Source organism: Vigna umbellata, chromosome 5 (assembly GCF_029865625.1).
Source record: "Vigna umbellata cultivar VRB3 chromosome 5, Vumbellata_1.0, whole genome shotgun sequence".
Classification (NCBI taxonomy): domain Eukaryota; kingdom Viridiplantae; phylum Streptophyta; class Magnoliopsida; order Fabales; family Fabaceae; genus Vigna; species Vigna umbellata.
Window position 1 is genome coordinate 29,284,663 of NC_142169.1, and position 27,849 is coordinate 29,312,511.

The window sequence follows — 27,849 nt, forward strand, 5'->3', positions numbered from 1 at the left end:
TAAATCAGGTACTGACTCTCTCTCCTTCTTCTCCCATATCAACAACCCTTATTTTTCTATCTTCTTTTCAACAATTTAAATTAAAAGAATTGTTTTCTTGTAACTTTCGTTGTACAAAACTAAAATCCCCTATTTTCGGCACTTCTTTCTTCAATTTCCAATCTGTGATTTCTCTATTTATACGTAATAATTCCAAACGCCAGATTCATCACTTTTTCAATTATTCCTCCGATTTTCGCCCAATCATCAATCCCATCATTCAAATATTGTGCATCGTTGTGGATTTTTTTCTCACAGATCCAGACATGGCCGAAGAACACCGATGCCAAGCTCCCGAGGGTCACAGACTCTGCGCCAACAACTGCGGCTTCTTCGGCAGCCCCGCCACCATGAATCTCTGTTCTAAATGCTACAGAGACATCCGACTCAAGGAAGAAGAACAAGCCAAAACCAAATCCACCATCGAAACTGCTCTGTCTTCGTCCTCCGCCGCAGCAACAGCAACCGTCGCCTCCGTCACCGCTGTGGTTTCCTCGCCTGCGCCGGTTGAATCCCTCCCTCAACCGGCGGTCGTGACCGCGCCGGACGCGTGCGCACCGCTTCAGGCGAACCGATGTGGCGCGTGTCGGAAGCGCGTGGGGTTGACCGGGTTTAAGTGCCGGTGTGGCACCACGTTCTGTGGGACCCACAGGTACCCCGAGAAACACGCCTGTGGCTTCGATTTCAAGGCGGTTGGGAGAGAGGAGATAGCTCGGGCGAATCCGGTGATCAAAGGGGAGAAGCTACGGAGGATTTAATCGGCGCCGTTGATTGGATGATGTGATTTGATTGAGTTGATCAGGACCGTCCGTGGTGGACTGATGATAGGGGATGGCGTGTGTAAAAAATATATCTATTATTATGACGACATTGGAAGGGTTGAATAAGTCATGTTTGGTGGCTTTGCTTTTGTGTTCATTAAAAATGGAAATTGCTAGGTCCACCCACGTTCGGAATTTGAGGTCCCATTTGAAATTGAAATGTAAAAAACTAGTAGCACTGTAGTTTGATATTTTTTCTGCGCCAAATTATCTTCTGCATTGTATTTCATTTTCTGCCGTTGCACTATAGACTTTTTCTTGCGAGACCAAAATTGTTCAAAATAGACGACTCCACTCCAATATAATTTTAAAAACTCACGTTGGAATCCCCGATGAATAATTTTCTAAATTTTTCATACCAGGTTATCAAAATAGAGGGTTCATGTGGCGTAAATTTGAAACGTGCATTGAGCTCAAACACAATATTATAACGTGTCTCCCAGTAAATTTTATAGCTCTTCGTTGGGAGCATCTTGTTGTATCGAACATGCTTGGGAGCTGCTTAAACTCTCTATCCAAACGCCATCAGCTACGACTGCATCAGTGTCGTTGTTTCGGTGCCACGACCAGTGTGCGTGTGTTTCATTTACTATTCTCAACCTTCCATGTCCGAAGCTTGGTTCTCGATACAACGAGAGCGGGCTTGGAGGGTTCTTAAACCTGTTATCAACAATAGATATACAACAATATAAATCTATGAAAGAAAAAAAAAATGAAAATTGCAAATTAAAACACAAGTACATCTCACATTAACGCAAGCCCCTCTCGATTTCCTCCGTCTCCAATGGTCACGTACATGGGTCCACATGAGTCAACCTTGTTATCGTAAATTCGAGTCTGCAATGAATTTAACCACTTAGTAAAAACAAAACAACCGATGATTAAGTTTACAAAAGAAATGAAAGTGTGACGTACGAAGCGTTCATAGGCATGAACATGGCCAGCAAAAACCAAGTCAACACGGGCATTATAAAGCAATTGTTCCATGGCTTGTCTCATGGATTCACCTTCACCTTGGTGTGCCTCATTAGTGTTATACCAAGGTGCATGCAACAACACAATGAGCCAAGGTGTCTTGGCCCTGTCAATGTTGGCGATATCAGATCGGAGCCAGTTGTATTGTTGTGATTGGGCGTGAAAGTCAGTGTAGGAACCTAGCATGATGACATGGGTGGCAACAAGCTGGAAGGAGTAATAGAGGTTTGAGGTGGAAGCACTTTGTTGGAAGGGCATAGGCCAACGAGCATTGTAGGCCTGGAAGGGTTGTGGGTAAATAATGGGGAAAATCTCGATCTCGTGGTTGCCTTCGGTAACCATCCATGGCCTTTTACTGGCATAGGGTTCCACCAAACGACCAAAGGAGTCCCACAAGGGTTGTTGGGAGTCTGCGTAGGATAGATCTCCCGGTAACAACGCAACGTCGTACTCCCTGCTTTCGACATGTTTCAAGGTTGATGCAGTCCATTCTGTTTGTCCCAAGTCCCCTGCATTCAATCATAAACAACACAATCACATATCTTTATGGAAAACATTATCCATACACATACATCTTATACAAATGGTAAAACGACAAATATAAGTGATTCATTGATTTTTTTTAGGCAAGTTAGGGAACTGCCAAACAAATGGTGTACACTTACGCCACGCTTCAATCCTTAAAAGATACCTTATCCTTAATTATATTAGTGTCCCTCGCCATCTTTGCGTTGCTTCAACAACACATAAACTCACATTAACTTGAAAATTAACCCAACTATAAAACCGTAATGGTTTATATGCCAAAGTAGAACCCAGACAGAAGCAAACCAAATGGTGAAGCAAAAGACTGATATCAAATCCCAACGACAATGACTTACCAACGACGACAAATTCAAGAGGGAAGTTGTGTGGAGGTGTCTTGAGAGAAAACTCTGGGCCCGACCCTCCACACCTGTAGAAGTAAGTGGTGCCTGGTTTCAAAGGACCAATAACAACGTTGTGAATCTTGCCGGAATTGTACAAAAAATATCGGTACGAGGTATGCTCCCCCGTTGATTTTGCGCTATATTCCCCTGACTCTGTTCCGTACTCCACCACGGATTCTGCATGCTTCGCTTCCGTTATCCACGACACCCTCATCTTCTCTTTCCCCACCAATGAAATGTGCACCTACAGTAACCAAATTGCGAACGTAAGTAAACATTAACATAATCGATCTATGCGTGCATCATAAGTCGTCATGAACCTGTTGCGGATCAGAATGGGAGCGTTGGTGTGGTGTGATGATGAGTTGACCAGCTGGCTGACGAACGAAATTGTCGTGTTCGGAGAGTAGAGGCAGTGGGAACAAAAGGAGGAACAGGGTGTGTACGAGGAGGATTGGGAACTCCATAAGAGACCGTCTGCTGAATTTTCTTCCCATCATGTTCTTGTGGTTGTTCTTGTTGATTCATGAAGTATATTAGTAAAGGGAACTCTTTTGAGTTATTTATATAATGGGGTTGCGGAAAAAACACTGCATGAGATGGAAAGAACATTTAAGATAGATTTTTCTTCAAAACTCCTTGCTTTGTAGTTCTGTTTCTCTCTGCCTTCTTGTACACGCGTGCCTCCTTCCATTGAGTAAGAAAATAGAATTGTATGGAAAAGAATACGCAGTTTGGCACTCAGAGCAAATAATAGAAGCCGACTTACATAAAAATGGCGCATCTGAACATCACGCATGGCTCAAATTTGAAGGCAATACAAACACGCTATTCCTCTCTATTAGTTTCAACTTTGAAAAACTTTCTATGACTGCAGAGAAATATTAATTATATTGACCTTAAACGGTTTTTTCAAGCAACAAAAGAACACAAGCAACAAAAGAACATAAGAACCCTCCAAGCCCGCTCTCGTTGTATCGATTTTAGTACACAATAATCATTTTTATATTCATTTTTAGTACACAGTATTCATTTTCCAATATATTATTAATATATAATATTATTTATTACACTTTATTTGATTACTTAAATATAGTATTAATATTATTTATTACACTTTATAATTATATAACGAATAATATAACAAATAAGGTTTAAATTTGGGTAATCTACTACAACTATAACTACCGAATGGTACTTTTAAAATATATAAGGATGTTAAGAGTGTTTCTTCGTGACCTCCAATCCTTTTCCCTACATATCAAGTGGACAATTTTAGTCTTCAATAAATGTAAAGGAAATTTTGCTACGACTATAAAGGAAATTTAGGTAACAGTATAATATGTTAACAATTTTTTTATTATAGACTATGTCATTAGTTTGTATATTTGAAACTGATAAATCACGAGTTATTATACAAACTGATGTAAAAAAATTATGAAAAAAAAACATTTTCCATTTAGGTAAGTAGTCCTTTTGGGCAAAAATTGCAGTCCCTTTGCCGTCCCAACAGCTAAAGGGTTCCATATTCCTCATCCATTGGGCAAGACTTGCGGTGGGTTCTCAGTGTCCATTAACTCCTTAGTTATATAGCAAAGAAGCTTAGAGTGATGCTGCTTTGAGTACGGCAATGGAAGGGCTAATGTGCGGAAAGCTTCCTGTGATAGAGGATCTTCTTTTGTGCAATCATCCTCGTAACAATATCTTTATCAAGTCAAGGGACATATCTCAGCTTTAGCAATGCATACACTAACACTAACCGATCAAATTTACAAGAGGCTTTAGTAATACAAGTATGAGCCTTGAAATCATTCACAACAAATTAACAACACGGGTCATTATCATGAATTGATCCATAAGGGCTCAAGACAGATTATCAGTGTCAAGTATGAAATTTCATACAAAGAATGCTTTTCAACTTCAATATATATGGAGGGTTTTAAAACAACTGCATGAAAAGGTAACCGAACCACTACAATCAAAAGGAATTTTCTTTAATAGGCAAACCATTTTGTGAATAATGGAGAGGATAGGGAGAAATCTTCCTGGTATATTTTCCATACATATACGGTAGTTTATTTATAATGTAAGATATGGGCCAATGCCCTTAATATAGAATGGGTTGAACCTAATTAACATAAATACACATCTTTAACATCTAACACATTTAATACCATTAATTCCCTCAAAAGGATAAGGAAAGTCCAACTGTTTTGAATATTTTTTTGGAAGGATGGCGGGGGTGTTTCAGTTATATGTATGCAAACATGGCTATCCACACAGAGCATAGAAGCATCTAGCATGAAAATAAGTGTTTCCAGATGATAATCAATCAACAGTTCAAGTTGTCAATGGATACGGTGTCTTGAGAGCGGAAAGCCCAGCTTGCAGATAGATATTGAGCAAGGGTTCTAACGTCATGCCATATAACTTGCAGAACTCCTGTAAGGGTCCACTAGAAAATCCCATTGCTTATCTTCAAATAAAACCTGTAAAAGAACATGCAAGAGAAAATTGTAAACATATTAGTGCTGAAATGTCAGCTCCTCAAGACAATAATGCAGTATGAAGCAAAATTTCTGGCAAAAAATTACAGTTTCAACAATATAATGTTTTCAGACTTTGTATGAAATACTACAGGCATAAAAATCTTCGTCAACAAGTGATCAGTGGAACATAATAACCCGTGCAAATAATATTTCTTGTTGTTAACCTAATCAATAGAGGGATTTTTTTTTTCTTGGTTGTTTCTGTATGGGATCGAGTCACTTGAATCCGCGCGCTCTTCGCTGCGTCTGTCTGGTCTCCTAAAGCTTAAGTCAGTAAAGGTCCGATCGGTTGTTTAGGTACTGCAATAAATGCGTAATGAATAATTTGTCTACCTCTTACCTTTAACCTGTATTTATAATTTTGGTCATGGGCCTAGGATTAGCAAGGCCTTAATCATGGCTCAATCCAGAGCCCAACCCTCTAATCGGTGCTTTACCTTAATCACCTCTACAGACCTACCTGTCATGACCGTCCGGTCTGGGTACTTGAGTGCCGGTCGTCCCCTGTGTTCTGTCTTGAGTCGTCTGGGGGTCATCAGGTACATCAGGCCCCCCAAGCCCTAGACAACTAGTTGTCGTGGGGTTTTATAGTAACAAGTGTCTGGTCGACACTTTTTTGAATTGAGTTTGGGCGGGAAAACACATGTCGCGTTATCATAGGCCGTCTGTCTCGAGTAGTGGGATCGTCGCTTGATATGAACCGTTGATCGTGCCAGATTTGGACGGTGGATACGGATCAGCAGTTTCAAAAATTTTGCTATAAATAGGGGCGCAGGGCTCAGTCACTTTCACACACTTTCTTTTTCCTTTGTTGTTGTTGTTCGACTGAAAATTCTTTTTCTAAGGTAAATAATAAATGGCTACTGTTCGCGTATCTTCTTCCGATGGTTCAACGGGCAAGGAAGGTGGGGATCAGGGCCGAAGTCTCCCAGCTCAGTGTCTTCGTCTTATCTTGAAAGGCCCGAGCAGGAGGGGGGATCAGGGCCGAAGTCTCCTGTTGGTGGCGGCGAGAGGGTTATAAACGGGATATCGCTCTTCCATCTTCAGGGGGGCATCGTCATAGACACTGAACGGGCAGAACTGGCCCGTGATTGGGGGATACGACTGGGCTTCTCATGAAGTGGGGTCCTACGAGTCTGACTTTTCTACCCGCGAGGAATTGCGATTGTGGGTGGAACGATCGTACATAGCGAGGGATGGAGAAGACGCCTGTTTGATCCGCCTCGGCGTTAGTCATCCTAACGAGCGAGTCTTTCACGGAAAGGGGGCTCATACTAACGACTTTTTCTTTGTATATACTTATTTGTTCAATCAGATGTTTGTTCGGGTGCCGTTCACAGCGTTCCAATCGGTCGTGCTTCGAAGGCTGAACGTCACTCCCTCTCAACTACATCCGAACGGTTGGGCCTGTATTCAAGCGTTTGTGACAATGTGTTCGGCCCTAGCGATTACTCCCACTGTTTCCGTCTTTCTCCACTACTTTAATGTCCGACCGATCGCCAAACGATACTAGGTCTCTCTAACCTTCGTCCACGATTGTTGTCTATTCAAGCCGTACTCTGAGTCCTTGAAAAATTTCAAACACCGCTACTTCAAAGTAATAATCAAAGAAGGCGGTCGTTCCCAGTTTCACACTGCAGCGGGCGGTCCCCTATTCCCCTTTTATTGGACGAGGGACCCTGCCAAGATAAATGCTATGCCGGTCGACTCCATGACCCCCGTTGAGATAGAGGCGGTTAAGACCATTGACGCCTTATCCCGCCGTCTCCCTACCCAAAATCTAGTCAAATGCCTTGGGCATGAGGATTTTGACCAAATGGTGTTCAATGCAACATTTGCCAATATCTGCATATTATTTTCATATTAACTTAGCTAAATTTATGTTTCCTTTTCAGATATCATGTCTCTTCCACCGCCCCGCAAGACTAGCTACGTTCTGTCATCCTGGAAGAGGGATCCCCGATCGGGAGGTTCCAGTCATGGATTGACTGCCGCGCAATCGAGGATGGTGACCGATCCCCCAGTGATGATCGTGGTGACGCAACCGGCTCCTGTGGTGAACCTGGAGTCGTCTGAGGCGGCAGCCGTCCCCCCTACCACTGCTTTAGACTAGAAGAGAAAGTCTAAGGAAGAGAAGTCGTCCTCAAAGCGGAGTCGCCAAGAGAATAGCTCCCCCCATCCTCTCTCGGGCGGCCTCTTCAACCCGGCCTTTAACGTGGGGGGCCGAGTGAGCTTCCACACGAGCTCTTCCCAATGAGCGGTGATTGAACCTATGTCAAAGAAGGACATCACCAAGGCTGCATTGGAAATCGCAAGCCGGGGGGCCATGCTGGTCTGGTACCTACGCGAATTCGCCAATCGGGGAAATGCCAGGGATGTCCAAGCGAAGCTGGCCGTCGAGAAGAAGGTCGTCAAGGACCTCCGCTCTCAACTGGAAGCTCTCACTCTTGAGAATAAAGACTGTGGGAAGTAGCAGTCCAAATTGCAAGAGGAAATGGACGAGGTACATGACGAGCTGAGCACAACCGCCCAACAACTGAAGGACACTTGGTCGAGGAGCGACCGGATAGTTGAGGAAGCTGGGCGACTTAAGCTGGAGGCAAGGCAGCTGGCGGAAAGGGACAAAGAGCTGCAGAGTAAGGTGGACCGCCTGATCGAAGAGGTGGAAAGGGCCAACGAGGCCATTGCCACTTTGAACACCAATGCTCAAATTGATCATGAGGAGGGCTTCAATAAGGCCCTCCATCAGGCGACTTTTCTGTTGGGGGCGGATCCCTTGGCCGCTGATTTCGACATCGGCCAAGACGTCTACGACAGGAAGATGATGCCAGTTATTACTTTGCCGGTTAATGAGGATGTGGCAGCTGAAGAAGACGTGCGTCCGGACGGGGACGATGAAGAGTGATTGAGCATGGGGGGTAGTGTTTTTTGCTTTTTGTAGGGGTTATATTGGTTTGTTTACCGGCCGGTGGCCGTTCAATCCTGGTTGTAATTACAAACTTGAATTATTATCAAAGAACTTTGAAGTATATTTTTTTAAATTGTGCTTTATCAGTTGACCGTTTACTTTATCTTCCGTTTAAGATACTTTATGCTTTTTGAAAGTTATGCTGCTAAGAGGCTTTGTTGGGTTTCGACCGTTCGGTATGGGAGTTCATTTTATGAACTTATTTTTCTTAAGTGTACTAACTCCATGATTGGATTCGCTGTTCTGCACGTCGGACGACAGGGGTTCTTTTTATGAACTAGTAGTTCGCCTCTTGATCATTTTGTTAGTTCTGGATTCGGGTGGCAGTGGTTCTATTTATGAACTCGCTATTCTCCACTCGTTTGGTTTATTAGCTTTTGGGTGGCAGTGGTTCTATTTATGAACTCGCCATTCACCACCTGTTCGGTTTATTAGCTTTTGGGTGGCAGTGGTTCTATTTATGAACTCGCCATTCACCACCCAATTACCAATTTTCGTGCTGGACGACAGGGGTTCTCTTTATGAACCGCCCAGTTTCTGGTTAATGCGCCGATAGTTAAGTAGTGCGAGTAGTGAAAACTTGGAGCATTGCATTATATATCTGAAATGAAAAAGATATTATTACAAAGACAAATTCAACTGAAGTAAAATTTTAAGTGTGAGGGGTTCCACGTATTAGGGATGGTCTTGCCATTCGGGTGGGAAAGACAGTATGCTCCATTTTGAAGGTCTTCAGTTACCTTGAAGGGCCCCTCCCACTTTGCCGCAAGCTTGCCATGGGTTGGCGCTCTTCGTGCGTCTCCCGTCTTCCTCCAGACCAGGTCGCCTTCATTGAAGCTTCGGGGTCGTACCTTACTGTTGTATTTTCTCTCCACCATTCGTCTGCAGGCTTCTGCCCTAAGGACTACTCGATCGCGACGTTCTTCCAGAGTATCCAGCTCTACTCTAAGTTCTTTGTCGTTGAGTAGAGGGTCTTGGGGCTGTCGCCGCAAGGAGAGTTCCCCCAATTCTACTAGTAACATGGCGTCAGTGCCGTAAGTGAGGGCGAACGGGGTGTCGTCGATGGTCCCATGTGAGGTGCACCGGTACGCCCACAAGACTTCAGGGAGTTCGTCCACCCATGCGCCCTTTTTCTCTCCCAATCTCTTTAAGCTCAGCCACTATTGTCTTATTTATAGCCTCTGCCTAACCGTTCGTCTGGGGATGCTCCACCGAACTCGTAACATGTTTAATTCCCAGACCTTGGTAAAACGATCCTAGCTTTCTGTCAATAAATTGCCTACCATTGTCGGTCACTACCGTTGGTAAGAGGCCAAACCGGCACACTATCTTCCATACAAATTTTTGAACTTGCTGGGCCGTTATTCTCACGAGGGCCTCGGCCTCTACCCACTTGGTGAAATAGTCAATGGCGACTAAGATGAATTTCTTTTGTGCTCGTCCGGGTGGGAAAGGTCCTACAATGTCCATTCCCCACTGGGCGAACGACCATGGTGAGACTAGAGTATGCAACTTGCTTGGGGGAGCCTGGGGGATATTAGCATGGGCTTGGCATTTCCTACACTTATGAACAAAGTTCTTGGCGTCTTCCTCCATCGTTGGCCAGTAATAGCTTGCTCGGATGACGCGGGCCTTCAGGGTGCGGTGGTCGGTGTGAAAGCCGCATATGCCATCGTGGAGTTCGTCCAACACGTACAACGCCTTCGGGCGATCCAGACATTTGAGAAGAGGAGTTAAAAATCCCCTTTTGTAGAGGTTGTCCCCTATGATGACATATCTTGAAATTTTGCGGGCGTCCACTAGTCAGACCGGGCATCCGTTGTCTTGTTCTTGTATCAATTTGCGAATTTTGTTTCGCCAATCCTCCTCACCGTCCCTTCCGATAGCCAGGTATACCACTGAAGGCTTTGACAGCACCTGCCGGATTACGGTCGTTAATTGTCCCTTTTCCTTCCCGCTGCTGAGCTTCGACAGCATGTCCGCCCGGACGTTCTCTTCCCACGGGATATGTTTAATGTCCACCTTTTCGAACCTTTCAAGCAACGCCTGGGCTTAATGGAAGTACCAGAGGAGGTGTGCGTCCTTCACCTGAAATTCGCCCTTCATTTGACCTACAACAAGCTGGTAGTCTGTGCGGCAGGTCAGTCTGCGTGCCCCCATATATCGTGAGCCAGGGCAAGGCCGACTATCAGGGCCTCATATTCAGGTTGGTTATATGACGCCTTAAACTTAAATATGAGGGAGTGTTCCAGTAGGAAGTCGTCCGGCCCTTCCAGGACCACGCCCGCACCCCCTCCTGCTCTTCCGAAGGCTCCGTCGCCGTATAAATTCCATTCGTCCAGGTCAGGGAGTTTGTGGTAACTCTACGACGTAGTCGGCCAGGTGCTGACCTCTGACCGATCTTCGGAACTCGAACCTTAATTTGAACTCTGACAACTCCACCGCCCAGCTGACCATCCACTCGGCCAAATCGGGCTTCTTCAAAATCTTCGATATGGGATGGTATGTTCAAACCACCACCATGTGACTTTGGAAGTAAGGGCGAAGTCTTATGGCCGCGTTGAGGAGGGCCAGAGCCACTTTTTCCACCTGTTGGTACCGTGTTTCCAGGTCTTGCAATACCCGACTGACAAAGTAGACGAGCCGGAGCTCCGGCTTCTCTTGTACCAGCGCAGCGCTGATTGTGGTTGGAAACACGCCCAAATAAACTTGCAGCTCCTCGCCCGGCCATGGTCTATTCATTCTTAACTTCCAAAAACGCCTGCTCGCACTCAGCATCCCAATCCCCCACGCCAGCTCCTTTCTTCATTCTTCTGACGATCGGTCTTATGTGCTCGGCAAGTTTAGGGAATGAACCTGAACAGGGATGTAAGTCAACCCACCAGTCTCTTAATTTCTTTGAGACTGACGGGCCTTCTCATCTCCAGGACAACCGCGCATTTGTTCGGGTTGGCCTCTATACCACGAGCAGTCAGCATAAAGCCCAAGAATTTGCCGGTGGCTACTCCAAAAGTACACTTGGCTGGATTCAGCCTCATGGAGTATCGCCTCACTTGTCCGAGGACCTCCTCTAAATCCCTGATATGGTCGCCGTCGGACTTCGACCGTACAACCATATCGTTGACGTAAACATCCATGCAGCGGCCGATCTGTCCCTTAAAGATCTTATCCATCAGGCGCTGGTAAGTGGCCCTTGCATTTTTAAGGCCAAACTACATGACGTTGTAGCAGTAATTTGCCTTCTCAGTTATGAAGGCAGTTTTCTCCTGGTCCGAGGCGTACATTGGAATCCGGTTGTAGCCGGAGTAGGCATCCAGAAAGCTGACCATATGATGGCCGAACGCCCCATCGACCAAACCATCAATACTGGGAAGTGGATGAGAATCCTTGGGACATGTCTTGTTGAGGTTGGTGTAGTCTGTGCACATTCGCCATTTTCCACTAGTTTTCTTGACCATGACGACGTTTGCTAGCCAGGTGGTGTAGGTCACTTCTCGTATGAAACCAACTTCCCTCAACTTGCGCACCTCTTCACTAACAGCTGCACTCTTCTCCATGCCTAACCTCCTCTTCTTCTGGGCGACCGGCTTGGCTTCTTTGAACAAAGCCAGTTTGTGTGACATTATCGAGGGGTGAATTCCCGGCATGTCAGACGTTGCCCAAGCAAATAGGTCGTGATTACGCCAAATTATCGCCCGTAATTCCCGCTCCACCTCCGGCTCCAATCCCCCTACAATGTGGGTAGTCTGTTCTTCATCACGCCCTATCTTCACTTCGTGCAGTTCTCCAATCGGCTCAATCCGATTTTCTGTATTTGTCCGGGGGTTGAGGTCAACCATCGCCACCTCTGAACTGACCGTCCGTCGTCGCATCACTCGGGGGTGGAGCTTTAACCCCGCTGCATAGCATCCTCGAGCCGTTTTTTGGTCAGTTCTGACGGTGCAGATGGTTCCTCTTTATGATGGATACTTCATAGTTAAATGTAGGGTGGACACTATTGTTCCAAACGCATTTAGGCACGGCTTAAAAGGACATTGTAAGACGTGTTAGCATCTACTAGCAGATATCGAACCTTCTTCTCGTCGCCCTCCTGTCCGGTTCCTAAACGAATACGGAGGTCAACATAGCCGCGAGTGTCCAGCTGCTCTCCTGCAAATCCCACTATCTGCTCATTGTATGGCACAATAAGATCCTCCGACAGGTCCATGTGCTGAAAATTCTTCCAATACAAGATGTTGGCGGAGCTTCCCTGATCAATCAAGACCTTACTCACCCCGTACCGGGCTATCTCTGCCGTGATCACCATGGGATCATCCTACTCCGGGTTTGGAGCGTGGAAGTCATCATCTGTGAAAGTGATCGCCGGCATGGATCTCTTAGCTTTTTGCACCGAATTGACCGGCTAGAGGCCCCTAACATGACTCTTCCGCGTCGATGAGGACGACCCTCCTCCGACAAACCCTCCTGAGATGGTGTTGATGTGACCACGCAGCGCACGGTCATTACTCCTGCTTTGACTTCTACTCCGACGTCTCTCGTTCTGGAGACGGTTACCTCCATAGTGCCATGAGCACCCCCTGTCATCTTGTCTCAATGAACTCCTGCGGGGACTGTGCGGTCGTACTGAGGAGCCAACGTGGCACTCGGTATGTTCGGTCCTAACATACTTCTTCAATTGGCCAGCCCAGATCAGCTCCTCATTCGATCTTTGAGAGTCACACATTCTTCCGTAGTGTGACCCAAGTTCTGGTGCCACAGGCTATGTTTGTTCCCAACAACGCCTGGCGGGGTCGGGCGCCTCTTAGGCGTTTGTATGAGTTCGACACTCAATGCCTCTTGCAATATCTTAGCTCGAGGGGAGTTTAACGAGGTTTATTGCTAGAAACGCGGGCCCCTGGGGGGATCCTTTGGCTTGAACCCCCCTACCTTCCCTGGCAGCCCTCCATGGCTTTTGCCCTCCGATTTTTCCTTTGCCTCCTGACCCTCCTTCCGGTAGGACTGCTTCATCTCCTCGACCCTTATTTCGTCTGCTACTCGTTCACGGAACTCTTCCAAGGTCTTTGGCGCGCGCCGACAGACGCTCTCTTTGAACGGTCCGGGTTTAAGTGCCGGTAAGACATACTGAAGGGCCAACTCGGAGTTGAGACCTTTCACTCGCCGAACCATTTTCTAGTAACGGTCCATGAATGCTTTTAATGTTTCTTCTTTCCCCTGTCTGAGGCTCGATAGTTCAAAGATGGTCAAGTCCTGGGAGCGGCCGCTGACGAATTGTCGTCCAAACATGGCCTTTAGGCCGTCGAAGCTTTCTATAGAATTTGGAGGTAGGGAGTTAAGCCATTCCAGGGCTTCCCCTTCCAGGGACAAAGAAAACGCCTGACACCAGATTGCCCGGTCCCCTGTTCGAAATGCCATCCGAGTAGTAAACGCCTTCACATGATCGTCAAGGTCAGTCGTCCCATCGTAAATGCTGAGCTGCAATGGAACAAAGTGCTCAGATATGTGGACGTCCATAATAGCTTGGACGAATGGTAGGTGGTCCAAGGTGTCCTCGACCTTCACCACCAGTTGTTTGCTCAGGACTGCACTCTCATCCTGGTCGGCCTTAACCTTGCTCCTCTCGACCTCTGACCTTGGAGTGGGGGCTGTGTTGATGCAAAATAAGAAAGGATGTTAGAGGGGACCCAAATAGCCATGAAGCCTATACGTTGGAGAATGACCGCCTTCACTACAAAGGAAGGCTGGTTTTATCAGCTAAGTCGAGTTGGATTCCCAAGCTCTTAGCAGAGTTTCACGTGACGAGCACTGGCGGACATTCGGGAGTGTTTCGTACTTATTGAAAGATAGCCCAATCACTATATTGGCCAGGCATGAAGAAAACAATAACAGAGTTTGTGGCTGCCTGTGTGATTTGTCAGCAGCATAAATATTTAGCTGCTTCTCCCAGGGTCTTTTGCAACCACTGCCGATTCCACAGGCCATTTGGGAAGAGATAAGTCTTGATTTTATCGTGAAGCTACCCAAATCCCACGGGTTTGATGCAATATTGGTGGTAGTTGACCGGTTAAGTAAATACAGTCATTTCGTAGAGCTGAAGCATCCTTATTCCGCACGCACGGTGGCAGAGGTTTTCATACAAGACATAGTTAAATTGCATGGGATTCCTACGTCAATAGTCAGTGATAGAGACCCTCTCTTTTTGAGCGTTTTCTAGAAAGAGCTTTTCAAGATGCAGGGTACCCAGCTCAACATGAGCACGGCATACCATCCGAACAGATGGCCAAACTGAGGTGGTGAACAGAATTTTGGAGGGGTATTTGAGGTGTTTTTGCTCAGAACAGCCGAAGAGTTGGAAGACGATGCTTTCATGGGCTGAATATTGGTATAATACCAGTTATCAAAGTGCAACAAGGTGCTCCCCTTTTGAAATAGTATACGGACGCGCTCCACCTACTTTGAGTCGTTTTATTCCAGGTGAGACATCGGTGGAGTCAGTGGCACAAGATTTGTTAACAAGGGATGAGGCTTTAAAACAATTGAAGGTTCATTTATGGCAAGCTCAGGAGGCAATGGTCACTCAAGCTAATAGAAGAAGGAAAGAAGCAGATATTCAGGTGGGGGATTGGGTCTATTTAAAGATTAGACCCCATAGGCAGTCGTCCATGCCTCTTAGGTTGCACCCGAAGCCCTCTACCAGGTATTATGGACCTTTCGAGGTGTTACAGCAGGTGGGGAAAGTAGCCTTTCTTTTACAATTACCCGAGGCAGCACGAATACATCCAATATTTCACGTGTCCCAACTAAAGAAGGCTGTGGGTGAGAAGAGGGTGGAGAACGCACTGCCGGCTGAGTTACAAGCAGATGGACCCATGTTTTGGCCGATAAGGATTTTAGACAGAAGAACAAGGCAGCTGGCATCAGAGGAAATACCTCAGGTGTTGATAGAGTGGCAAGAAGGGGGTCAAGAGGGCGCCACTTGGGAAGACGTGGCAACCATACAGGAGCAGTATCCTGAATTCAACCTTGGGGTCAAGGTTGTTGGAGGGGAGGGGAGTAATGTTAGGGAACTAATTGTATATAAGAGGAGGAGAAAAGCCACATAGCCTAACTGCCGAGGCAGTTAGGAAGGAGGGGGTTGGGTTTCTGTTAGTTTGTTAGTGGTTTGTATATAAGGAGGTTAGGAGTTGTATAGAGGGGCAGTTTTGGAGTCTTATTGATTGTGCAAGAACTCTTGGAGTTCTTTGGGGAGAGGTTAAGCTCTCTGAGTACCTTGTATTCACCATTTTATTGATTGTTTTTCAATAAAAGGAGACTGTATAATTCAGAGAACCTGTTCTGTGTTGTGTTTCTAGTGTTATTCATAGGTTCTTGATTAAAAGAACCTATCAAAAGGGGTTATTATTCAAAAGGGAAGACACATTGACTATGAAGATATATATACTGATGCGGACTATGCAGGTTTTATTACCGACAGAAAATCTACTTCTAGGTATTGTGTATTTCTTGGAGGTAGTCTGGTAACATGGAGAAGCAAAAAGCAAGATAGAGTATCCCGTTCTAGTGCGGAAGCTGAATTTCGAGCCCTTGCTCAAGGAATGTGTGAAGGACTCTGGATGAAAATCATTTTGGAAGATCTTAAAGTCAAAGTGGAGAACCCGGTGCAACTACACTGTGACAATAAGTCTGCTATGAGCATAGCCCATAATCCAGTACAACATGACAGAACCAAACACATTGAAATTGACAGACATTTCATCAAAGATAATCTTGACAGAGGATTTGTGATTACAACTCATAATCCTACATAACTTCAAATAGCAGATATTTTTACAAAAGGGCTTCCTCCAGGTAGATTTCAAGATCTTGTAGGCAAGTTGGGAATGATTGATATTCATTTACCAACTTGAGGGGGAGTGTTGTAATTGGAGAAAATATCTTTAGAATCTTCTTAATTAAAAGATATAGATATATAATTTTTTATTTTATTTTGTTTTCCTAGTTTCCCTATTTCCCTTTATAGGAGAATTAGATTATTACAAATAGAGGATATGAGAATGTATTTTAATGATTGAGAATAATAAATTGGTCTCATTTTCAACTAAATGTTATTCATAAATTATATAATTTGATAATCATTTATCTAACAGAGTGGCAGATAATGAAAGAAACACAAGGATAAAGCTCAACATATAACTTATATATATATATATATATATGTATATATATATGTATATATACTCAGTGTCTTTGAATATGTTGATGAATTGCTTCCATAACCCCATGTGATGAAATAAAGTAAAGTTCTAGAAATGCTATTCATAAATTATATAATTTGATAATCATTTATCTAACAGAGTGGCAGATAATGAAAGAAATATTGGATGAGACACTCAAGAAAATAGTTGATGACCTCGAGTTGCATGCTATCTCTAGACCGTATTGGCATGATTTTCGAGAAATATTGGAAGTAGGAGAGGATGAGACACTCAAGAAAATAATTGATGACCTTAAGAAGGACCCGAATCGCCACGCGTCGTATACGTTAGAGAATGACCGGCTCCACTACAAAGGAAGGATAGTGCTTTCGGCTAAATCTATTTAGATCCCCAAATTGTTAGCGGAGTTCCATGTAACAAGCACAGGTGGGCATGCAGGGGTGTTTCGAACTTATAGAAGGATAGCGCAGTCATTCTATTGGGTGGGAATGAAGAACACAGTAACAGAGTTTGTGGCTGGATGTGTGATATGCCAGCAGCATAAATATATGGCTGCGTCTCCCCAAGGTCTATTACAGCCCCTCCCTATTCCGCAGGCAGTGTGGGAAGAAGTGAGTATCGATTTCATCGTAAAATTGCCTAAATCTCAGAGCTTTGATGCAATATTGGTGGTTGTGGATAGATTAAGCAAATATGGCCATTTTATAGTGCTGAAACATCCCTACTCAGCGAGAACGGTAGCAGAGATTTTCGTTCAGGAGATAGTCAGGTTGCACGGCATCCCTTTGTCAATTGTAAGTGACAGGGATCCCTTATTTCTTAGTATGTTTTGGAAAGAACTCTTTAAGATGCAGGGAACCCAACTGAAAATGAGCACTGCCTACCATCCAGAAACTGATGGTCAAACGGAGGTCTTGATCCGCATTATAGAAGGATATTTGAGGTGTTTTTGCTCCGAGCAACCCAAAAGCTGGAAGATGATGTTACCTTGGGCGGAATACTGGTACAACACCTGTTATTAGGGGGCGGCAAGGTGCTCCCCGTTCGAGATCATGTATGGACGGCCTCGTCCGTCCTTGAGTAGGTTCGTTCCAGGGGAGACAGCGGTGGAAACGGTGGCACAGGATTTAATAACGAGAGACGAGGCTCTGAGACAATTAAAATTCCATCTACGCAGGGCCCAGGAGGTAATGTCTAATCAAGCAAATAAAAAGAGGAGAGAAGTGGATATAAAAGTAGGAGATTGGGTCTACTTAAAAATTAGACCTCATAGACAAGCTTTTATGCCCGTGCGGTTGCATCCCAAGCTAGCAGCTCGATATTATGGACCCTTCTAGGTGATTCAGCAAATTGGGAAGGTTGCTTATCGCCTACAGATGCTAGAAACAGCCAGGATACATCCTGTCTTTCATGTTTCCCAATTAAAGAAAGCGGTGGGGGAAAAGAGAATAGAAAAGGAGCTGCCAGCTGAGCTACAGGCAGAAGGACCCAGCTATTGGCCAGTGAGGATTCTTGAGAAGAGAACAAGGCAGCAGGGGGAAGAAACAATGCAGCAAGTCTTGGTGGAGTGGCAAGACGGAGGGAGAGAGGGAGCTATGTGGGAAGACGTGGAAACCATGCAGGATCAATACCCTGAGTTCAACCTTGGGGACAAGGCTGCTGAAGGAGGGGGGAGTAATGTTAGGCCGTTATTAGTGTATGAGAGAAGGAAGAGACATTAGTTAGCCTAACTGCCTAGGCAGTTAGGGAGAGCGGGAAGAAACTTGTATAAATAGTTTTGGGTCTAATTGTAGAGGGACTTTTGGGGGGAGAGAATAAGAGTTTTGTCAGGAACTTGTTGTCCTGAGAGGGGGAGGTTAAGCTCTCCGTATTCGTTTCTTTGATTGAAAGTCAATACGAAGAGGTTATTCCGCATTCTGTGTTGTGTGACTTGGGTGTATAGAGCGTGTTTTCCATAGGTTCTAGATTAAAGAACCTATCAATATACATATCAACCATGCTTGGAAATTTTTATTTTATAAAAGACACCAAAACAACATACCATTGCCCCACACTGACTCAATTCAGACTTCAGACTTGCCATAAGAAAAGAAAGTCAGCCAGTTCACTCATAGATGAGCGAGGACACGAAATTATTTCTAGCAGTAAAATTCTGCACGGTTACAAAACTATTAACAAAAGGAATCAGAAGTTTTCACTCTTTTTGGCCTTTCACATACATAAGATAAAAAACAAAGAGTTAATCAGCAGATGGGGAGTAATGTTGCACCGATAGGCATGGTCAAATAACAATAAAATATAAGTATCGAGTGGCAGAACCATTAAGATTAACAATCAACCTTAGTGACCCATGTGAAACCATAATTCTTCAGGATATAAAATTCATGCCATGAATAAATGGATGTAGGGGCCCTATGCAATATGATAGACTTGTTTAATCAAGAAGTCCATCCACACTCGATAATACTCAAGAAAAATTAGAAACAATGAATAACTCTCGTGTTATTGAATTAATCCAAGAATTCAATGTACAATGGGTTCTCTCAAGGAAGCCTGAACCTTCCTCCACTGGACAAAGTTCCAGTACAATTCAAAGAATACAGAATCGATCCCTTCCCCTCTCAACTAACTTCTATTTATACTCTCCCCTTTTTCCTCCTAACTAACAACTAACTGATATCCTACTGTTTCTTATTCTTTCTTTTGAACACCTTTAATTCTCTAACACAATAATTCTACACGGCTTCAAGACATATACAAGAGATTTTAATCTCATTCGAGCATGTAAGGGAAACAAACGGAGAGTTCTAATAGCCACAAACAATATACTGACAACCAAACTCTCCTTTCTTTCCAAACGCAGAGTTATAAGGTATTTAAAAGCCATATTATTCGGTCATTCATCCTTCTAGTTCATCCATCTCAAAGTTAAAATATACATTTCAACCAAACTCATGAAGCAGAGCATACACACAAGCCAAGTAACTATGCTATTCTTACATCAACTATATCATCAGAACACATTTCACAGATCAACAATTTCAAGTATTCATACAATTAAAGTATAGCTTAGCTCCTCTACCTAGATTCTTTGGTTCTCCTCTACGAAAATTAGCAGCTCCAACTCTTCTACACAATCTAAGGTAGCTCCTACTTGTCTAGATCTACAGAGTTTGTCCTACCTCTTTACTTACTTCTTCCTATCTCAGACCAACCTTCTCTCCTCTGTTTTTTCCTTATTATTTTTGTTAATTATCATTAAGGGGAAGTTAAGGTTTTATCCTTGAAGCTAGCAGCCCCTATGTTTGGACGTTTTCAATCAAAGAAGGAACAAATTTCCTTAATCTAAGCTTAATTGTTTCCCGTAGTTTCACTTCAAAGTCCTGTACAAGTTTTGTTTCGTTTGGTTTATACAAAGAAAGTCTTGATATGAAGTAAAAGGTGTCAAAGGACGCTACAATGGAAGAAGACAACACTCTGTGTGTGGGGAAAGGGAGGAAATAATGCAATTGTATGGGAAAGAGGACAAAAGACGTTAAAGAGGAAGAATAAAAGGAAGCTACGGTTTTTCCTTGGCTAAAAAAAACAAGGATTACTTGCATTGAAAAAAAAAAACATATACTATATTGGATTAAGTATTATGACTTAAAAATATATATACGTGCCTTGGAAATTATCAGAATAAATAAAATACTAGAATCATACTCTCAATATTTGAACACCAGATTATAATAGCACAATAATAAATTTTTACTGATTGAACTCACGAAGAAATAAAATATCTATAATAATATTTTGGGATCTCACAGAGTGGCAGACAATGAAAGAAATACAAAGATATAGCTCAACAAAAATAGTGAAAATGAACTACATAGTGCACTCTCGTACTTGAGGATCTGACTGGAGAATTGTTTGCAAAAGGAAGAGATAGTCAGGTGTGTAGCCAACCTGTAGCCCAAAAGTAACGAAAATCATTACCCACAAATAGTTGCAGTAAAAGAGGAGCAAAGATATGAAATAATGTTAATATAACGGCCAATTAAAATACTCTAGGCCAGAAGAATATCAATGAAATTAACAAAAGAAGCATCAAATAATCTGATAAACAAAAATCAATAGAATTTCATAAATAAACAAGCCTCTACCTGCTTAGAGTATATTAGAATCTTGTCAAATTCTCTTCTCTCAACAAAACCAACAACAACTTTTGGAGTAGCTCTGGCTTTGATGTCTATTTCTAAAGTCAAATCATTGTCCACAGTCTACATTACAACATATTAATCAAAATTAAGAAACAAATCTCATTTCATATTAAATATACAACAATTAAAATGAAAGAAAAACCAAATAAATAAATAAAAAAAGCAATCAATTCAAAGTATTTCAAAATTTCAAATGCAACCTACCTTTACAAGATCTCCTAGTTCCTCACTGCATTCAAACTTCTCCCCCTTACAGAAGGCATCCATTGTCCACCAAAAAAAATCAGTTAAATAAAAATGAAATAATTACCTGGAGCTTAAATATGATCCCATGAAAAATGACAGCCCTTCATATGACCTGAATTGCTAAAAAATCCTTATGCAAGCATCAATGCCCAACTGTTCACAACATTCTTTAGCAACCTAGACAGATATAAATAAGCATTCAGTTATCAATCAAATATTAATAATATCATGCTATAGAAGAAAATTATAGTTTCATACCTGCACAGTAATTTGTAGGTTGCCTCTGAGTTTCAACAACAATAAGTCTTTCATGCTCTCTAGTGCCCATTCTCCTGATAGATTGCCAAAAAATTCAACAAGTGACTACAAGAACCGAAAAACCAATTAGTTTTTTTTAAATTAGCTCAAAGTTTCATTAGATAGATTATACAAGCAATGGAATACTGCATCAAAAATCATGTAATCAATAAAAAGAGGATAAGAACTAGAGAGTGCTTGTACATAGAAATCAATAATATAAACAAGCCTCTACCTGCTTAGAGTATATTAGAATCTTGTCAAATTTTGTTCTCTGAGCAAAAGCAACAACAATTTTGGAATAGCTCAGACTTTGATGAATATTTTTAAAACAAGATCATTGTCCGCAGTCTACATTAGAACATATTACCAAAATTAACAAAAAAATCTCATTTCATATTAAATATACAACAAATAGAACGAAACAAAAAGCAAAAAATAAAAAAAGCAATCAATTCAAAGTATTTCAAAATTTCAAATGCAACCTACCTTTACAAGATCTCCTAGTTCCTCACTGCATCCAAGCTTGTCCCCTTTACAGAAGGCATACATTGTCCACCAGACAAAACCGTTACAAAAAGTTAAATAATTACCTGGAGCTCAAATATGATCCAAGAAAAAAAAATTGCAGTCATTCATATGACCTGAATTGCTCAAAAATCCATATGCAGGCATCAATGCACAATTGTTTGCAATATTCTTTAGCAAGTCCTAAGCTTTATGGCCTAGGTGGTAAGTCCTAGTACATTAAACCCTAAATTCTACCCTTACTTTGATCTAAGCCTTACCTATGCCTTATACCCTATGCCCTATGCCATATGTCCTCTATGTTGTCCACTATACCTTATTCCCTAGGCACTATATCCTATGCGTAGCGCACTAGGCCATATGCCTTATTTGTTGTTCATCAAAAATTTAACAAGTGACTGCAAGAACCGAAAAACCACTTAGTGCCTTTTAAATTAGCACAATGTTTCAATATATAAACTATAAAAGCAATGGAGCACACAAACCTGTGGATACAGAAAATCTAGGAGAAAGGCAGTTACCTCATGGATCAGATTTCTGTGAACATGACAAAAAGAAGGTAATACATGAACTATCAATTAATAATAGTTAAAACAATGAGGAAAGGACCAAGGGAGTGTTTGTACATAAAAATCAACATAAAGCCACATAAAGAAACATTTAACCAACATAATGAAGCATGAATATCATGTTACTAATCACCACAATAATGACTTAATGATAACGGTAATTCTTATCATTATCTGTGTTGTATTTTTTTACCAAATCAACTCTCTTGAAGCTTGAAACCTGCTTAATCCTCTCTTTTATCTAACTTTGTGAATAAGTTTAGTTTAGCTTACACTTAGGGATTTTCATCACTAATTCCCTCAATTTTGTAGGAAAATTGTGTGCATTGGATGAGCATAAAAACCATCAAGAATGAAGTTGTAAAAGCAAGTAATTAGAGGACTCACGAAGATAGTTCTCACGTCTGCGCGCCAATCTTCGCGCATTCTGTGCGCAACTTTCACACCTGGGCGCCCCAGAAGGGGGGCTGAGCGCGATACTTGCTGATGTGGCACCCTAGACCTATTTAAGGCTACCATGCAACGAGGGTGCGATCTTCTTGGTGGCTGAAGCACGAAACACCATCTTGGACCTGGTTTTGGGCAATGGGAACTCTCCATTCTTCTTCCTTGGGTCTCCATCTCTTCCATTTTCTTCCATTGTAAGTTCAAGCTCTCCATGACAATGGAGAGCTAAGTTCATTTTGTTGGGGAATGGTGTAACTATCTTGTAAATGCACTTGTTTTGAATGAATACAAGCTTCTTTCATTTATTGTGAGTGTTTATTTCCTTTGCTTAAAGCTTGTTGTGACTTGATCAACCCTAGCATGATTATCTAGTTTGCTTAGTCCAGTTCATGTTTCTCCCAATATTTCCCAACATTAAGCAAACTAAAGAATCATGCTTGGGTTGATCAAGTCACAACAAGCTTTAAGCAAAGGAAATAAACACTCACAATAAATGAAAGAAGCTTGTATTCATTCAAAACAAGTGCATTTACAAGATAGTTACATCATTCCCCAACAAAATGAACTTAGCTCTCCATTGTCATGGAGAGCTTGAACTTACAATAGAAGAAAATGGAAGAGATGGAGACCCAAGGAAGAAGAATGGAGAGTTCCCACCACCCAAAACCAGCTACCAAATGTCCAAGATGGTGTTTTCGTGCTTCAGCCACCAAGAAGATTGCACCCTCGTTGCATGGTAACCTTAAATAGATTTAGGATGCCATATCAGCAAGTATCGCGCTCAGCCCCCTTCTGGGGCGCCCAGGTGTGAAAGTTGCGCACAGAATGCGCGAAGATTGGCGCGCAGGCGTGAGAACTATATTCGTGAGTCCTCTAATTACTTGCTTTTACAACTTCATTCTTGATGGTTTTTATTAGATACAAGGATTAAACAGGTTTCAAGCTTCAAAAGAATTGATTTGGTAAAAAAATGCAACACAGATATCACTTAATCATACTAGATAAACACCTTAAGAAAAGAATCAGTTATGGTGTTGTAATCAACTGGGAAACCTCCCTCCATTTGCGACATCATTAATGCAAAATTAACAGCACCCTACCAACCAAAATGGGAAAAAAAAATGAGTGGTTGAGTTAGTTAGTATAACTGCCAATATTAGTAAATTAAGATGAAAAAAATAAAATAAAGTTTTAGAAATTCTATTCAGAAAATATATAATTTGATAATCAGTTATCTACAAAGTGGCAGACAATGGAAGAAATACAAAGAAATAGCTCAACATAAATAGTGCAAATAAACTACATAGGACACTCTCGTACCTGAGGATATGTCCGAATAATTGTTTGCAAATGGAAGAGATTGTGAGGTGTGTAACCAACCTGTAGCCCAATAAATTGAGATGAAAAAAATAAAATAAAGTGCTAAAAATTCTATTCAGAAAATATATAATTTGATAATTAGTTATCTACATAGTGGCAGACAATGAAAGAAATAGTTCAACATAAATAGTGCAAATGAACTATATAGTGCACTCTCGTACCTGAGGATATGTCCGAATAATTGTTTGCAAAAGAGATTGTGAGGTGTGTAACCAACCTGTAGCCCAAAAGTAATGAAAATCATCAACCACAGATAGCTACAGTAAAAGAAGAGATAATATATGAAATGATGTTAATATAACGGCCAATTAAGTTACTAAAGGTCACTTATTATTTCTAGCCCACAATTTATTATTTCTATACTAACCACAAATAAGTTCCTAAACGTCACTTATTATTTCTAAACTAACCACAAATAAGTTACTAAACGTCACTTATGATTTCTAAACTAAAACACAGAACAAATAAAATTAAATAAAGTGTTTTATCATGTAAAACCAAATACTACAAATTATTCTATTTTATTTTAGAAAAATCTTTAAATGTTAAAATATAAAAAGGTTATCCTCGGGGACTCTGGTCCAACACAATTTTCTGCCCAATCTCGGGATGAGAACCGATGGCATGTAACTTTAGCTTCCCTAAATTAATGATTCCATGAGTTGGTGAATTAGGTGCTGTAAGCTGAACTTTTGGAGGACGCTTAATACCATAGCTCCCATGTCGACTATTATTTCTTTGTGAATTGTTCCTGGGCCTACTTTCCTCCGGATGCTGCTCTCCATCAATGTAACGATCAAGAACCTTACTTGAAATGTTGCTGGAATGAATTCCCAGATGACTCGTGATGGGATCTTGAAGAACTGGTAGACCCAGGTCTCTCATATCCGTGCGAATTCTGGACAGAAGAAACTTGGGCTCTCGTGTCTCGCTTTTGTTTCTCATAGTTAGGAGCCTGACAACTGATATATACACATAGAAAGTTCAACCAAAATAAATATGTGCAAAATGTAGCCAATACAACGTGGAATAAGCTTCAGTTCAGTCAACAATATGCTTCAAAAGTTAGGTTATCAAGTCTCACCGAGATGAACGCTCAAATTGATGATATGGATCACTAACAATGCTACTTGAAGGAGACCTCGTTGGATCTCTGAACTGGCAAGCAGATGACGACAGTGACCTGCTCCTTCTAAGATCTGGAACACCAGAAGAACTCTGATCTTGGAGAAAAAGCTCTTGGAGCTCTGGAAATAATCATCAGCTTTACCGTAAGCTTGATTGTTCATTCCAATCTCGGAAACACTATCCCGTGCCTTTTGCTTATTTGTTTATTTCGGCGGAGTTGCATTGTTGTTATTTCCACTGCTAGACGCAGAAGATTTGAAAAAGAATAGTTTCTTCATGCGTTAAACCTTCCCTACAATCACTGTCACAAGCTCATCAAATCTCAGCTTCCGGAAATTTCCAGGACCAAGGCAGATGACAACCTGCTACAAAAAAGCAAAACAGAAAAATAAAAAAGTAAAACAAGATTATACAAACCAGTGCCGCAAACCCACCAATTGGAAAAGGAAAATAAAACAGAAGAAAGAAGAGAGAATAAGATCACACTAAGGAGTAGCAGAAACACGTTACACCAAAGAGAAACACCGATTATTTGATTTCAACAACGTTCACTTTTTCAAAATGAAAATTAAACAAAGAATATCAAAACCCAACGGATACGACAAGGCATTATTAATTAATTAGTAAGAATATATCCAGCCAACAACCAAGCTGATGCAGTGAACGAAAAGACGACATTATCCTTAACCCAAACCTCGCCCGTTACACACAAAAACCCTGTTTCTTGGATTCATACGACAAACATGGTCCGATTATTGATCAATTCCATCGAGTAAACAATAACAACACCAACCATACACAAGAAAACGAACTATCGCAGACCCACATCCTAAAATAATCCAATTTTATCATAAATTACTCGGAAAAGAAAAAAAGAAAAGCTAAAGAACAGAAAGCAAACAGTGGTGTGCCCAGTTTCCGTGCTCCACAAAACCTGAATTGCATAACCCTAAAAGAAATGAAACCTGAAATTCAGGGTTTTGGTGACGTGAGTGAGATGGAGAAAAAGAAAAAACCAACTTTTCCATTCCAATTGTCCTTTATCGACTTTCCCAGGAGACACAAACTCAACAAAAAGAAAAAAAAAATTGCCCAAACAAAAGATATATACAGAGGGAGAGGAACTCACAGAGTTTCAAACGGTAAAAGAAGAAGATTGCGCAGAAGAACAATTCGAAATTGAAAGGAAGCAGAGGTTTTTGATCGTGGATTTAAGAAAAATTACACACAAAAACGAAGGTTTGACTGAGAAATTGTAACCGAAAATATGATTGGTATGAAAAACGAATTTGAAAAATGGAATTGAAATGGGAAATTAATGCTCTTGCATGAGATTTGATGATTAAGAATGAGGAGTGTGAAGAGAATGGGCAGTGAAGCAGTGAGTGGGAATATAAGGAAAAGGCGAAGGGCAAAATGGTCATGAAATTAAGTTCAAAAGCGCGCGTTGCCGCGCGGAATGTGCGGTCCAAAATAAATGTTATTAAATGTTAATTTAGAATTCGGTCCGAAACTGAATTTTAACATTTTTCTTTAACTAAATGGATTAAAATAAAAATTGGAATTCAAGTTTTTGGAAGTCAAATTTTGATCATAAATAATAAATTATATTATTGAAATAAATACGTTTAGATAATAAAACTCAACTGTGCTGTGTACTAAAAAAAATTCACCATTTACATGCAGTTCTCTTTATACATATTGATGGAAAAAATAAAGAGAGTAAATCCTTTTAGAAAAAAAAAGCTGAAATTATAGACCACAAATATCTCGCATTGATGACAATTATGTTCGAACTTTAATCTAACAGGATGGCAAATAATTAATGCAATTGTATATCAAACACAGATTAAAAATTATTTATCAAGCTAAAATCATTTTGTGTCAGTTGATCGAGAATTTTAAAAGTCATATGTATATTTTCATCAAAAATAATTATTACACGAGAAGTTGTAGTGTTGTTTGTTAAAATTTAATGACTTCTTTAAAAAATTACATAATATTTTTGATATATCGTTTCTTATTATTTAGAAATTGTGATTTAACATAGTTTAAATATATTTTTTTATTTTCATTATTTTAAATTTTTTAAGAATAAAATAATAACAGAATTTTATGTTTTAAAATAAAATTATAGTCTTTAAAACGAATAATATTTCTTATATATAATGATTAGTTTTGACTGTATTACTCACCACACTTAAAATCAAAATACTTATAAAAAGGATTAGAATTAAAAAATGACATTGAACTTAAACCAAATTAGTTGGTCTGGCTATATTAAATGTAATTTATTTATCATACAAATACGTGTTTTTTTAATACGAGTCAAAAGCTTGAATCCTTAGCTTTACGATGCATGGAGCATACTGATATTGTTAGAACCTTCTTTTCTAGGACGATGATGCAACTTTATTTTCAAGGATGAATAAAGTTAATCATTATAATGATGTTAAGATTGTTATTTAATATTTCTTTTTGACCTTTTTTTATGTATCTTCTCTACACTTTCTCTTAAACTTTGGTCTGCTCTATTTTAATATACATATTCCTCGACT

General features: G+C 41.3%; 4 protein-coding genes across 26 annotated transcripts; 1 reads left to right on the plus strand and 3 right to left on the minus strand.

Moving 5' to 3' along the window:
• The first annotated feature begins 24 nt into the window (after positions 1-24).
• On the plus strand, positions 25-1,089 carry LOC124842454 (zinc finger A20 and AN1 domain-containing stress-associated protein 4). Its single transcript, XM_047318940.2, has one exon. It carries the CDS (start codon positions 306-308, stop codon positions 795-797), a length of 492 nt encoding a protein of 163 aa, XP_047174896.2. The 5' UTR covers positions 25-305; the 3' UTR covers positions 798-1,089.
• Positions 1,090-1,223: 134 nt separating this feature from the next.
• On the minus strand, positions 1,224-3,570 carry LOC124842453 (purple acid phosphatase 22-like). Its single transcript, XM_047318939.2, has 5 exons — positions 3,085-3,570; positions 2,717-3,008; positions 1,776-2,344; positions 1,609-1,697; positions 1,224-1,520 (listed from the first exon to the last, which is right to left on the minus strand). The coding sequence occupies exons 1-5, from the start codon at positions 3,262-3,264 to the stop codon at positions 1,310-1,312; spliced, it is 1,341 nt and encodes a 446-aa protein (XP_047174895.1). The 5' UTR covers positions 3,265-3,570; the 3' UTR covers positions 1,224-1,309.
• Positions 3,571-4,107: 537 nt separating this feature from the next.
• LOC124842455 (uncharacterized) lies at positions 4,108-26,638 on the minus strand. Of its 23 annotated transcripts, none has more exons than XM_088116569.1 (15): positions 26,421-26,638; positions 25,248-25,656; positions 24,874-25,125; positions 24,325-24,380; positions 24,104-24,163; positions 23,793-23,879; positions 22,289-22,304; positions 21,729-21,772; positions 21,475-21,590; positions 21,201-21,305; positions 20,901-21,119; positions 20,640-20,756; positions 20,383-20,442; positions 5,124-5,253; positions 4,108-4,468 (listed from the first exon to the last, which is right to left on the minus strand). In XM_088116569.1, the coding sequence occupies exons 2-7, from the start codon at positions 25,450-25,452 to the stop codon at positions 22,290-22,292; spliced, it is 675 nt and encodes a 224-aa protein (XP_087972695.1). In that variant the 5' UTR covers positions 25,453-25,656; positions 26,421-26,638; the 3' UTR covers positions 4,108-4,468; positions 5,124-5,253; positions 20,383-20,442; positions 20,640-20,756; positions 20,901-21,119; positions 21,201-21,305; positions 21,475-21,590; positions 21,729-21,772; position 22,289. The 23 variants fall into 23 exon arrangements, with proteins under 23 accessions (XP_087972695.1, XP_087972693.1, XP_087972692.1 ...); XM_088116567.1 differs by having other exon boundaries at positions 21,729-21,832; XM_088116566.1 differs by having other exon boundaries at positions 22,253-22,304.
• LOC148198070 (uncharacterized) lies at positions 8,917-10,441 on the minus strand. The gene is made up of 3 exons (XM_088115707.1): positions 10,370-10,441; positions 9,581-9,982; positions 8,917-9,426 (listed from the first exon to the last, which is right to left on the minus strand). Exons 1-3 carry the CDS (start codon positions 10,439-10,441, stop codon positions 8,917-8,919), a joined length of 984 nt encoding a protein of 327 aa, XP_087971833.1.
• Positions 26,639-27,849: the final 1,211 nt, after the last annotated feature.